General features: G+C 32.5%; 1 protein-coding gene across 3 annotated transcripts in view; it reads left to right on the top strand.

Annotated features, from left to right (window-relative positions):
• The first annotated feature begins 2,212 nt into the window (after window positions 1-2,212).
• Window positions 2,213-14,112, top strand: part of LOC106682385 (uncharacterized) — a 15,479-nt gene continuing 3,579 nt past the window's right edge. Inside the window, exons 1-4 of one of the 3 annotated variants that reach the window (XM_067049507.1) lie at window positions 2,213-2,321; window positions 6,947-7,207; window positions 11,948-12,070; window positions 12,156-12,391. In XM_067049507.1, coding sequence (XP_066905608.1) covers window positions 6,947-7,207; window positions 11,948-12,070; window positions 12,156-12,391 — 620 coding nt within the window. In that variant the 5' untranslated portion in view covers window positions 2,213-2,321. The other 2 variants (XM_067049506.1, XM_067049505.1) reach the window with 2 other exon arrangements.

Genomic DNA, 14,112 nt, shown 5'->3' with positions numbered 1-14,112 from the left:
TAAAATCCCCAATGCTCCTTACTTTGTCACAAATAAAATCGTACATAAAGACCTTAATGTTCCCTATGTAACCGATCTAGCCCGAACCAGATATCACTCCTTCCATTATAAACTCTCCAACCACTCAAACCCCCTAGTTTCTAATCTTGCACCCTCTTTCATTCCTGAAAATCCTCCGAGGCGCCTGAAAAGAAGATGGCCACGAGACCAGCTAATGTAAAATGTCATTAGAGTGCTACTGCCAATGGGTAGGTTCTCGACACGCTTGTAAAACTCCAATTTAACTTAGATTAGATTTACTAAATGTATTATAATGTACAGTTGTAAATAGCAATAAATAAATATTTAAAAAAATTTATTTACTTTAGTAAAAACTAGCCTAAATTATAGATGGGAATAAAAAATGGCGACTACTTAAAAACGTTAAAAAAAATTAATTTTTTATTCAGTACTTCATATATTTACCTACAGCACTAAAAAACCTAAGAGAACATTATTTAAAGTAGAATAAATATGCTAAAATATAAGCCCTGATATAACTATTTACGTTAAATAGTTCCAGAGATTTCAAATTTCGTCAGCAACATTTCTTAAGAAATCAGAAGTTAGTGAATTTATTTTGAGAAATCTATATCTCAAAAACTATTCGACGTACTCAAATTAAAGCTGGTCAAATTTACTATAAAATAGTTTGTAACATTTATCTTCGTATGAGAAGTAGTTTTTATGATATTTGTCAAAATAAATTCATTTAAAATTTAGTTTCTAGTTGATCGCACAAAACTGATATATATTTTAGAATACATTCAACTTAAACTGAGATATATTGTTCCAAAATAAATTCTCTAACTACTAAATTTTCGTTATAAAATTTTTCTTTTAAATAAAAAAGATTATCTCGAGAATATTAAACGTTTTAAATGATGTTCTCTAATGTTTTCTAGTTATGTTGGAATTTTTAAAGATATAGAGCTCTGAATAAAAAATTAATTTTAAATTTAGCTCACTTAAAGAATGGTGCCAAAACTGGAGGATTAAAATAAATCCCACCAAATCACATTTCCCAATATCAATATTTCCCAACACATTATAAAAGACTGATCTACATGACTGTTATGAGGCCTATCTGGACATACGGAGTTGAGCTATGGGGCTCCACTAAACCATCTAATTCCTTTCGAATCCAATCCTTACAGTCCAAAATCCTTCGTAAAATCCTTAATGCTCCTTACTTTGTCACAAATCAAATCATCCATCAGGACCTCAAAGTCTCCTATGTTGCCGATATGGCCAGAACCAGATACCAATCCTTCCATAATAAACTTCCCGACCACCCAAACCAACTCGTTTCTACCCTGGCTTCTCCTTCACTACCTAATAATCCTCCTAGGCGTCTGAAAAGAAGGTGGCCTCGAGATCTTCTCCTTTAGAAATTTTTTTGGAGTTCTATCATTGCGTAGATTCTCCACCTATTTTTATCATTTTATAATATCATTACAGCAAATTTACTTGATGTGTATACACGTATACAGTAGTAAATAACAATAAATAAATTATTTTAAAAAAAATTTAGCTCCAAAGAAAAAATTATATTTGATTAACGTTTTGAAACAGCTGCCATTTTTCTTATTCCCCTCAACTATGATTGGCAAAGTCATTAATTTTTGTTAATATATAGTTATTAATATAAGGAGCGTGAATTCCGGAGAGCGAATTTGTTGATCGGGTGAATTGAATAATTGTGAAAGGGTGAAATTGGAAGAGCAGAAATGAGAAAGAAAAATAGGAATGAATGAAACATTTGTATTTGTTGTACAGACCGAAATGAATTGTAAAAGGAAACTGTAGGGGGGGGGGGGAATGGTTTATTATATCTTATTATTGTATCTCTTTTTTTTCTGATTATACCATGTATGTGTAATTTATATATGTCCGATTACGGATTGATAAGTATGCTGTGTGAGATAGCAACCTAATGCATTTAGGCAGCATAGATAAATTTAATAAATAGTATTTCTCTCTCTATCAATATATATTTTTTATTGAAGTAAGCAAACATATGGGTGAAATAACTTTTTTCTTCTTTTGGGCTCTCAATTTGTTTTAAGAGACTGTGCGTCACATGTAGAATAAATATTAAATTGTTTAATTTAAATAAAGATAAACCTAGATGTTGATCGCCCTGAATAAAAATCTAATCTAAATAAAGATAAAAGCGATATCATATCAGTTCTTATGAGCTTCGAGAGAAACCAGTTCTCCCATGTTTAAGAAAATAGTGTTAGGAAATACTTTTGCTGTACGGATATTGATTCACACAGGTCTGGTTGCTCTGTTACGTATTTTCTTTTCATAACCCCTATTTCTGAAATGTATTGTTCTTAGCATGAATATATATATACCATTATATATTTTGATTTCGCACTGTTTCCTCCTTCTGTAGTGGCCTACATGTTAAGGAGTTTTTGAGTTGTAATTTTGTTGTAGTGGGCGTGCTTTGAATTTTATAATGTGCTGGGGCACACATTGGTTTTGAAATTTAAACTAAACCTAAAAAACTTATTCCCTAAATACGTGTCCTTACACGTCGTTTATTAATTTTTATCTGGTTTGTTGCCAACGCACCAGAGGGGCCGCTGGAGTAGACCCTGAGCAGTGTATTTCTTTGGTGCAGTAGAATGTCGAAAAACTTTATGTGCCTGCGTTGGATGAACTCAGGAACAGTTGGTAGTTCGTAGAACTCGTGTAGTTGATCCGTCTTCATTTTCTTCAGCGATGTGGACCGCACATCTTTCGCAACACTGCATCCAGGAAGCGTTGTAGATGGCGCTATGTCCCTTCTCTGAGATGGGTGAAGATTGGAGCACGATATAGAAGTGCTGGTCTCATAATACTTTTATAAATTTGGAGTTTGAGCCTTAGTGAGAATATGGGTGATGATAAAAGGTGGTGTACCGGTATGATATGAGACGGACTTACTTGGTTTTCATGTAGCAATGACCTGAAAATATCATGTTCATATTGGTTCGTGAGATGTGCTATGGGGAGTTGCTTTAGCAAGACCGTTTGGACTTCCTCGTGGCCGAGAGCGCGTTTTCCGTTTGACCTCCTCAGAATAGCTTTTAGCTGTCTGGAGCTGACAAACAGTCTATCCTGGCCATGTGTGGTATTTCTGCATTGAGGGTTCGAACTGTGATTTCCAATTGGTAATGGTCTGCTAGTAGCTCCGCCTGTTGTGAGGGGGTGAGAAGCAACTGCTCGTGCCAGATAGCTGTCTTCCACTGTCCCAAAAGGTTTTTGATTTGGATAGTCATAGCAATGACTGCTAGTTTGACATTCGGACCCCTGGAGCGATACCATCTGTTCTTGAGGTTGCGCCGGCAATGAGGGCTAAGATGTGAGGTGGAGGTGGTCGGAGGTGGGAGGTGATGGTCGGTAGGTGGGGATGGATTTTGCTGCGGCCTCGAGGAGGATAGTGGTGAGCTGTTCGAGCGATCTATCTGCTCTCTGGTGTAGAGAGATGGCATCTCCGGTAGTTTCCCATACGCTTTTGATCTGTATTTATTCCAGTTGGCGTCCTGGTGCCTAAACTTCTTGTTTGATGTTTGTTCTCTTCGACGATGGTCAGACGATTGGTATCCTGTAATCCTGTGCGGTTGTCTAGTCAGGAGGAGGTCTAAAGTTGAATTGGCTCCGTTTGCGACATGGCGGAAAGTGTAAGTATCCGGGTGGACTACCGGGAATTGGGTTTTCGCCACCTGTTTACCAGCTCCATTTGTAGTGGAATTATGCCACATGGTATGTTTAGCATTAGAATCACCGACCAACTACTACGTATCCGTAAGTACCTTCAATATACATTTTTCTCGATAATTATCGTTATGAGAAGAAACCGGACTTTTGTGCAGTAAAAAATCCAAAAATATTCAAAATCTTGCAGTAAAAAACCTCAAAACCTTTATTATTCAATTTATAATGATTATAAATGTAAAGCTTACCTAAATTTATACAAACATTTATAAAATACTAAACTATTTTTGATAAAAAATCGTAAATTTTGGTCATAACAGAAGTGTATGAAATAACTTTATATTTCTGTTATAAAGACATAAATGGTGTTGAAAGTAAATTCCATAGTCACAGTATTGTAAGAAGATTAAGGCTATATGAGAATAAGCAATATTAAAATTAACAAAGAGGAAAGAACAAGAAAATAAAATAAAATACATATACAAATCTATTAAGTAAATATATGTACAAAATGAAAATTATTTAAAATTAAAGTTATGAAAAAAGTGAGAAAGAAAATATTTTTTAAAAAGGCGAAACTTTGGTTATTAATAAATAGATTTCTACAATTTTTGTACGTTTTTGACCGCCACACAGTCCTTCGAGTATATGGAGTTAGCAGACAAAAATCTGTAGTTATTATTGCATTAAACTTCTTTAAGATTACCAACATACCAAAATGGATGAGGAGGGTGACTGGAGTGCAGTTTAATAATAACCCATCGCCGACGGGATGCACAGCAAGTTAGTTTCTAAAGATAAACATAATATACATACATATATATATTTCTGTAAGTAAAACAAATTACGGCAAAAAGTTTAGATATAATATAAGGGTCAGAGTATGTAGATATTGAGGAAAAAAAAAAAATCAGAGCTTCAAAATAAAAACAATAATAATAATATTAACAGAAAATTACAACAAAGCATAAGAGTCTGAATCTGATGTATCTAATTCAAAATTTGAAATAAAATCGTTCAAACTTTCATTCGAAGTGTTTTAAAAAACTTCTCTGTGAAGCAATGGAGGGATCAAAACTGATAAGGAGATTCACATTAGATCCCCACAATGTTCTAGACGATTCGCGAGTGTGTTGCAGACTATTTTTTTCGAATTTTCGAAATATCTTGTGCATAGCTTTTTTTTTAAGAGCGTTCCTAAACGATTGTTCGGCCACGGGTAAAAATTTGAACAGAGGTTGTTTTGTTTTCCAATTTTTCCTCAATATAATCTGGCAATACAAAATTTAAATCGAGTCAATTTTTATGTTGGAAAATAAATTGCTTCCCCAATTCGATGGCACCTTTCCCATTTGTTTTTAGTTACCACTCGGCAAAGCTCGGAAAACTTTTTGATAAGGGCATGAACCTCGTTAGAGCTTTTTTCAAAGTTGAAATATTCAATTAAAAATTCCATGATTACTTCTTTTTTCGCTCGGTAGGGGTGGAAGGCCAGATGTTGAAAACATCGGCGTTTATTTTCGAATTTTCTGAAAAAAAAAATAAAAAAAAAAAAAAATTGCAAGTATATGCATACTTTTTTTTTTTATTTGGTTCAGGACAGTCCAATAAATAATTCTACACCTAAATCTCAACTACGGTTTTAGCTTTTGAGAAAAGTGATTTTAAAATTAGGAAATAACATCCTATTCGTTGCAGATTTGGCCCAAAACAGATATGCGTCTTTTCATCACAAACTCCTTAACCATCCTAACCCATTAATTCTTAATCTCTCATCCTTAACCTTAATCCCTGATAATCCTCCGAGGCGTCTGAAAAGAAGATGGCCACGGGACCTTCTAATTTAAATTAATGTTTGAAGTACCACCAATGGGTGGTTCCTTCCCAAGATTATATAGAGCATGAAGTATATATGAAGCATACAAGCTATTAAAAAGTAGGAACGACTCAAGAAAATCTAAGAGAACGTCATTTAAAGAAGAGTAAATTTGCTAAAATATGAGCCCTAATAAAGTTATTTATGTTAAATAGTTTTCGAAACATTGCTTTTTAAAAAGCAACATTTCATAAAAATGTTGTATGGGACTTATTATAAGATCAGTAGTTTGAATTAATTTTGAAAAATTTATATCTCAAAAACAATTTGACGTACAGATGTCTATTAGCACTCAAATCAAAGCTAGTTTAATGAGCTATAAAGTAGGTTATGATATTTATCTTCGTAGGAGTAATAGTTTATATGAAATTTGCTAAAATAGATTGATTAATAGTTATTCGGACAAATTATCATTTGCCAAATTTATATTCATATGTGAATATCATAAAAACTACCATCTCTACGAAGATAAGTGTCATAAATTAATTTATAGTAAGTTAAATTTCCTTTATTTTGAGTGTTGGTAGACATATGTGCGTCTTATGGTTCTAGAGATATATTTTTCAAAAATCTTACATTTATCCGAACAACAAGAAATTAACATTTTGTGAATTTATTTTGTCTAATATCATAAAAACAACTACTCCTACAAAGATAAACATAATTAACTATTTTGTAGTCCATTAAACTAGCTTTAATTTGAATGTTAATAGAGATCTGTACATCACATAGTTCCTGAGATATAGATCTCTCAAAATTATCAAATCAAAAAGCTAACAGCTAATCTTTCAGTAGATTTTTAAGAAATTTGATTTTTAAAAAGCTATATCTCGAGAACTATTGGACCTAAATAGCTCTTTTAGGGCTAATATTTCAGCAAATTTACTCTTGTTTAAATAATGTTCTCTTAAATTTTCTAGTGTTGTTGCTAGTTTTTAAGATATAGAGTTCTGAATGAAAAATCAATGATTTTTTAAGGTTTTGAATCAGCCGCCATCATTTTATCCCCCTACCTATACTTGGCAGACTCAAAAATTTTGACTAGTAATTATACATAGCTTTCATTGAAGTAATCAAAAACTGGGGTGAGATAACGGCCATTTTTTCTTTCCGGCTCTTGTACTATCAATCGTGATAGTGACAACGTCACCTCTTCCTTTATATAGATTTTTTTTTAATGCATGGACTTGGTGGTAATGGTGGCAACACGCTGGTGGCATCTGCTAGAAGTTGTAAATAATTCGGGGACCAGTAGGTAGCGCCAGGCTGTTACATTAATTTCATTTGCATACAAGGAAGCCTAAGAATATGTATTTCCAGATGGATAAGAATATCTTGGAGGCCGTCCTAACGAAGAGCTGGAAGGAAACTTCCATGAAGAAGGTTATTAGTGTTGAAGGTATCCCAGCTGTTGGAAAGAATTTGAACTTCTTATCGGACGTCGTAAGGCTCACCCTCAAAGTTGTCCTCGGCAACGGAAGATTTGTCAACAAGAGCGTCATAATGAAAATTCGAGGAGAATCCAATGACTTCCAGGTCGAGTTCAATGCAAAATTCAACACCTTCAAGACAGAAACTGAGGTAATTAATTAGTTCTTTCGTTATTTATTATAGCTCATAGTAATGCATGACTCATTTTAATGTTTCTTAATAGCATATCAAGTTTCTTTGATTCCTGATTCAAGAGTAATCACGAAATGGTAACCTCAACAGTAATCTGACAAGAGAGATCTCAAGTAAGGTTTTCTGTATTTTTAGAAATAATCAATGCTGTTTAATTTCTATGTATTTACATAATTTTAAAGGTTGGGCGTTTTTCCATCACTGCTTCTATCGATGCATTTTTGAAGACGCTGCGAAAGAATTTGTATCTTCATGTCAAGTTGGTTGCCAATCATTTCCTTAGGAGAGCGTTTTATCTCATTTTTGATCAATCCATAGCTCAAGAATAATTTCCCAAAAATCATTTCAAAAAGTAAAGTCTTCTATATGTGTAGAAACAACTAATTGTGTTTATTTTCTATATAATATATATATATATATATATATATATATATATGTATAAATAATTGAAAAATAATTAACAACTATTTATTTGTCGACGTTTTAAGGGTTTATTTCGGTAGGGTTAAAACTATGTAGAAATAAAATTATATACAAATGAAGAAAATATATATGTATTATAAATGGAATATGGTCCGGACGCGGTCAAATTAAACTCAAATAGTAGTATTATGTACTACTTTTATTTGAGCCAACGTTTCGCCCCACGTTGCAGGGGCTATAAAAGATACAAATACTTAACATAAGTAAAAAAAAGACGAGAATTACAAGGGTATACAATAAAACGTAAAAATTAAATTAAAAAAATTAAAGGTTATAAACAATAAATGAAAACGGTAATAGTAACAGATAAAGAGAAGAATTATTAAAGAAAGTACAAACTAAGAGATGAAAAGGGATAAGAATAAAATCAAATGAAAATGAACGAGACAGAATTCATACCTGTTTTGACGGGAGTCAAAGTCAGAATGAACTGTTTATATTGGGAGGAGTGGGGATGGCAGTTAAGTACTTTATAGTTGTTATAAATAATTTATAGTTGTTATAAACATTTTTGAAAACCCTGTGACAGCTTTCGTATGCGATATAGGATTTCCGTATTGCTCTTGTCATTTTTAACCTCCTCTTCAGAGCTTATTGGCTTGCAGCAAAACAGTTCTGTCTGGAATCCAAGTTAGGGTTACAAGGAACTTATCAGACAGTTATCAGAAATGTTTACAGTGAAGGCTAGTTCGGGCGGCCAAAGATCTATCAGATCTCTACAGCAAATCGAAAAAGCACAAACAATCAAATCTTCCACTATCTTCATCTTCTTCAGATAATATTTGAACAAACAATGGCCCGTGGCGACATGCTATTGTTTTTAACTTATTCCTTGCCTTATTTAGGTAAAATTTCGCCTTTTCCTTTGACACATTTATGAAGAATTTTATCCCAGGTTTTGTAGCCCAGAATCTTTCATTCCTTAGGTAAACTACAGTATGTTTCAGAGCCTAATAATAATTCTGAAACCTTTTTGCTAGTTTATCCACTATCTCATTCCCTAGATCCGATTCCGTTTCTATGGCGACACTTTACAGCCATGACAGCTACTGTTGCAGCTACTAACATAGTGCATGATGTGATGATGGTTATTGTACGATAAGATTAACTGTCGTGGCAGTACAGTATCACTAGTTAAGAGAACGTTGTTGTTGTTGATTGTTGCTTAAAGGCGTAAAACTCTCATGAGGCGTACCCCCTGGTCACCAACTCCTATGGCATGATAAAAGTAAAAAAAAAAAATTAAAATCGAAGAGGAGTTATAATTTAGAAAGAAGGCGATGTGCTTTTAAAAATTCAAACACTAATGTAATTTTAGCTTCCTCAACTGTGAGAGCTTCTGATAAATTTGGGGTCAGTCCTATCCTGTTAAGACCCGTTTAATATTGTTTTATTAGATTACTAATTTAATATATTGATTGTTTGAGTTTGTAATGGTTTATATTAATAATAACAACAACTTCAATGATCCAAATTACTCTCAACTTTCTATTTTAAAAATCCCAACGTTTGGGCCCTTTTCAAGGAGACAACCCAAAAATTATTTTCATATTATTACTATATTCCCGTCTCACATAATAAAACCAATTGCCCCTGCCAATTATCTTTTTTAAAAAAATTATTAAATAAATATCATAACAGTTTCACTTAAAGTTTTTAAATGGTTATTCACATACAAACCACACATCTCAGTACAAGACTATCCTTCAAAAAATGTTTTTTTTTTCTATTAACCACATCAATAATATTAACAATAAAACCTACCTTCAACAGGTTAGGGCTCTGTTATCACTTTTTTAATGAGCTTAATTTATTTACAATTTAATTAACCTTTTTTTTTATTTGTTGCTTATAATTCAACATTATTTAAAAACATAATTATTGTATTTTTTTATGTATTTATTTTTGCTCACACACATAACAACTCTACACACAACAATTCTATGTTGGTACATTCTATCCTTAATATATTGCTTTGTTTCACCAATATATAGGGCTGGGCAACTAATGCATTTTAGGTTGTCTCCTTGAAAATGGCCTAAGGGCTCAAACGTTGGAAGTTTTATAATAAAAAAATAAGTAATTTGGATCATTGCACTTGGTGTTATTATTTATTTATTTTTTATTTGAAGATATTTTAATCAACATAAAAATTACATTGGTACCCACCATCAGGTAGATAACCTAGAAAAGGGTCACAGGTACAAAAACATTAACATATAATAAAAGCAACAGATAGATAGAATATATAAAGTATTTTGGATATAAATGGATTGAATGCGACCAGCCATTTAATTGGCAGGATAGAAATTCAAGAAGAAATGAAATGAAAAATAGTTTGTTATTCTGGGACTAGTTCCCTTTAGAATAATTACAAAGGTAATTTTAATTTAATAATAACATTGGTTGACCATAAAATAAAGTGGCCACACTTAATTATAACTTGTATACAGAGAAGAAAAAAATAGATCAATTAAAAAAGTTACTGACTAAATAAAATATAGAACAAAAAAGTTATTACAAAATATCTGTACTATTATAATAATGGATTAGATTGGTGAAGCAAAAGGTGGGTAAATATAAGGGATTTAAACGAGGAAAGGGTTGATACATGACTTATGTTACAGGGAATGGAGTTCCAGAGATATGCAGCTCGGGTAAAAAAACTATTTATCAAACGCAGCAGTTCGGTGAGGTGGAGGGTAGATGTCAGATAAACGGGACCTGGTAGTACGGGGTTGGATAGAGAATTTGAATTGCAGGTTTTCAAAGATTTAGGAGGAGCGTTGAGTACTAATTACTTGGAATAGAAAGGAAGCTAGGAAATACTGGCATCGGAAGTATGGATAGAGCCACTTCAGCTCGGCGTAATACTGGGTTGTGTGCGTATCTCTGCTGATCCCGAAAATAGAGCATACTGCACAATTCATAATACGTTTAAGTTTAGATTCGAGATTACCCGAGAGTCCAACATATACTAGGTAGCCATAGTCAAAGTTGGGGAAAACAAGACAGGAAACTAAGAAGAGAAGACAAAGATCTATCAGGAAGGATTTATCCAATTAAAGTCCACGTATAACTATCACTGTAATCAACACCTCTCCTGGAATAACCATATTTCCCAAATCACACGCAAATCCATAACTGTACTCGAACAATTCCTAAAATTCCGTGATTCCATTCCTCAGAACACTCGTCAGCTCCTAGTATCCCCTCTCGTCTTCCCCCACTTCAACAGAGTGATCAGTGATACAGATCCTTGGTGTATGGAGGGCTATCTGCAGGACTAGAGTTGAGACTGAAGAGACTCATGAATTGTTTTGTAAGATTTATCTTTGGGTTCCCTAGGCACTCTCAAGTCTCCCGCTGGAATTCCGAGTTGAAGTGGCTCTATCCAACCTCCCGAAGGCAATACCTCCTTGGTTTTTTTCTATTCCAAGTTCTTAACATCAAAAAACCTACCTATATCATAGATCTCCTCACTCTTCGTTCATCCATCCACTCATTAAACACCAGATCCCATCCGAATGATTTATATATGCCCTTCTTCTTTAGCAAATCCTTCGTCATATGTGAAACCTCCCTCTGGAATTCTCTTCCCATCTCCATTCGCCAGTCCTCATCCATTCTCTCCTTTAAACAACACCTATTCCTTCATTTATTGAATAACCAAACCTCCCCATCTTTGTAATCAAATAAATAGGCAGGTATTGATTAACATTATAAACAGTAGTAAAGCCAATATACCAATGTAATTTCATTCTACTATCTGAAAATTTGTAAACGCTCGCCAGATAAAAATCCATGTAATTATTCTTAGGGGACAAATGTCCCAGAATAAAGTTATTTTTTCATTTCATTTCATAAGTCAATACGTTTTGTCTGTAAGCTCTCCTGTAAATTAAAATATGAATCTCATGTACCTATCTGCAAGAGATATCTCAACTTTATTCGATTTCATTTAGATACCCTGTATCTTACTTAGGGTTATATAGTTATGTAGTAGGGTGTGTTATATAGTTTTTGATTTAAATAGATTTTTAAGATTATAAGGTTCCGATAACGAACCGATAGAATACATAATATAAATATACTGAATTTCTGGAACCACCAACAGGTTCTTGAAAGGTTGATACCAAGAAACGCAGGAATATATACATATTGATTTTAAAAATTTATTTAATGGAAAGCAATTTTTATAAATATATATTTTAGATGTACAATTCGTTAAGGCAAATGGAATATTTAATGGAAGAAATTGAAGATACCGAAGACGTACTTTGGTGTAATATGATCCATCATATACCCTACTCTTGTGTCATACTCGAAGATTTAAAGGTAATAACCAGAAATATATATAACTTTTTAAATATTAAATGAAACTAATTAAAAACTGACAAAGTAATAATAATTTTATTTGTAGACCAAGGGCTTTAATACGATTGAAAGAGATCTATTCTACGACTTGGATCATATCCTGCTAAGTGTTCACTCCCTAGGAAGGTTTCATGCCATGTGCAAAACACTTGAAGTGAAAGGATTGGCTCCAGAGGGTTTGAAACCTTTTTTTATTTTAAATGACATTGGATTACAAGGTTTTATTTATTGGGATTTGATGGCACTGAAAAAAAGTGTCAAGCGTTTTTGGGACCCGACCTGGTAAGTAGGGCTGATTATACATTCATACTATATACCCGTCATATATACCGACAATATTATATTTTTACATAATATAAGTAATAAAATGAGTAATTTTCGCGATATATTCTTGCAGGAAATCAATCCCTAAAACACAAAAACTTAAATAAAAAATATTCCGCATATATAAAATTTTTGTATATATAGATAATTGACCGCATAGTTTCAAATATGGATGAGATATCCATAGGATTCATAGGGAAAGCTTTCCAGGTCATCCACTGATTAAATCCAGAATTAGTGTCGGTATTATCTTACCTTTGAAATAATTATTAAAAACGAAAAGAGGAGACTTAAGCTAAAAAAAATAGTTTATTTTTTTGGCACAGTTTAAAAGAAATCCAATGCTAACATGAGTGGAGGGATATAAGTATATGTCTAACTGAATAATATATCCACTTTGAAGTTTAATTACAATACATATCTAAATGGTGAAAATAAATAAAACTTATTCAATTATCAACTTATCATTCCTAGAGAAGGCTTTCCAGGACATCTGCTCCCTAAGCTCCGAATTAGGAACGGCGTTAACTTACCTTTGAAATACTTGAGTTAAAAAAGTCCAACAACATTTAAAAAGTCGCCGAAATTTAAAACTATTCGAATTCAAAGGTTCCTGGTTAAGATCAATTTTTGGCGTTTCTTCGAGCATGTAACTGCTTAGATTTGTTATAAAAATCGAATTATATGTACTTGTTATTTTTACAAGGAATATGAAATAATATATTATTTGCAATTAACGATTGATATTTTACTTACATCTTATTATGTTGTATATTGTCAGGTAAAAATTAAGAAGTAATAAAATAAGGCATTTCTTGTAAAAATAGAAAAAAATAACAAGTACATAAACTATTTCTGTCTCTCTTTTGACCATCTTCTTATATATCAATTTTTACGGTCAACTATATATACATATATACAATATGTTTATTATTTTGGAGTATATAATGGAATAATATTTTTTATGAATTATTATATTGTTCTTGATAGTATATAGACATGTTGATGGTATATTAAAATTATCCTGAAAGAATCTTGCCTAAAATAATTAAATAAATACATCTACACCTAAAATATTTTATATATGAATAAGAAAGTTAGGATTGTGGTCAAAAAGTAGAAAAAAAAATAGTTTACAACTATTAATTATTCGACGTTTCGTCCCACTTTGTATGGCTTCATCAAAGCTGTTCAAGATGGTAGCTTTACAGACTTATATATCACAAGCTAAGCCCTTATAAAGTGGAAATATGGGTTTCAAATGAATAAAACAATTTCAACCGTTTTATTTTATATCTCTGGTTCTAATTTGTTTAATTAGATCCGATTTGCGCCCCTATGTTGGAGTTTATAGAGCCCTAAACAACTGCAAAGTTTGGTGTAGATTGGTCGAGTAGTGTTGAAGTTATTTCTACTTTTTTTATTTTTAAAAAGGAATCAAAGAGCCCCGAGTAGCGCGAAAATTTTAGACTAAAACTTTTTATTTTTCGAAAATGTGTTTATAAACGTTTCTTGAGGTGCTAAAAACGAATATCAACTTTGTTTCACTCCTAAAAAATCTTTTATCACGCTTTCATAGGTCAGGCGTTCCGAATTGTTTACATATAGTGCTAATATTGAAGCACAGTGAGGGTTATTATTCAAAAACTTCATATTACAGATATTATATATACATATAA

This window comes from Halyomorpha halys, unplaced genomic scaffold, assembly GCF_000696795.3.
Source record: "Halyomorpha halys isolate HHAL.00 unplaced genomic scaffold, Hhal_1.1 Scaffold410.1, whole genome shotgun sequence".
NCBI classification, from domain to species: domain Eukaryota; kingdom Metazoa; phylum Arthropoda; class Insecta; order Hemiptera; family Pentatomidae; genus Halyomorpha; species Halyomorpha halys.
Note: the sequence above shows the minus strand (reverse complement) of the source record. Positions and strands in the feature narration are given on the sequence as shown.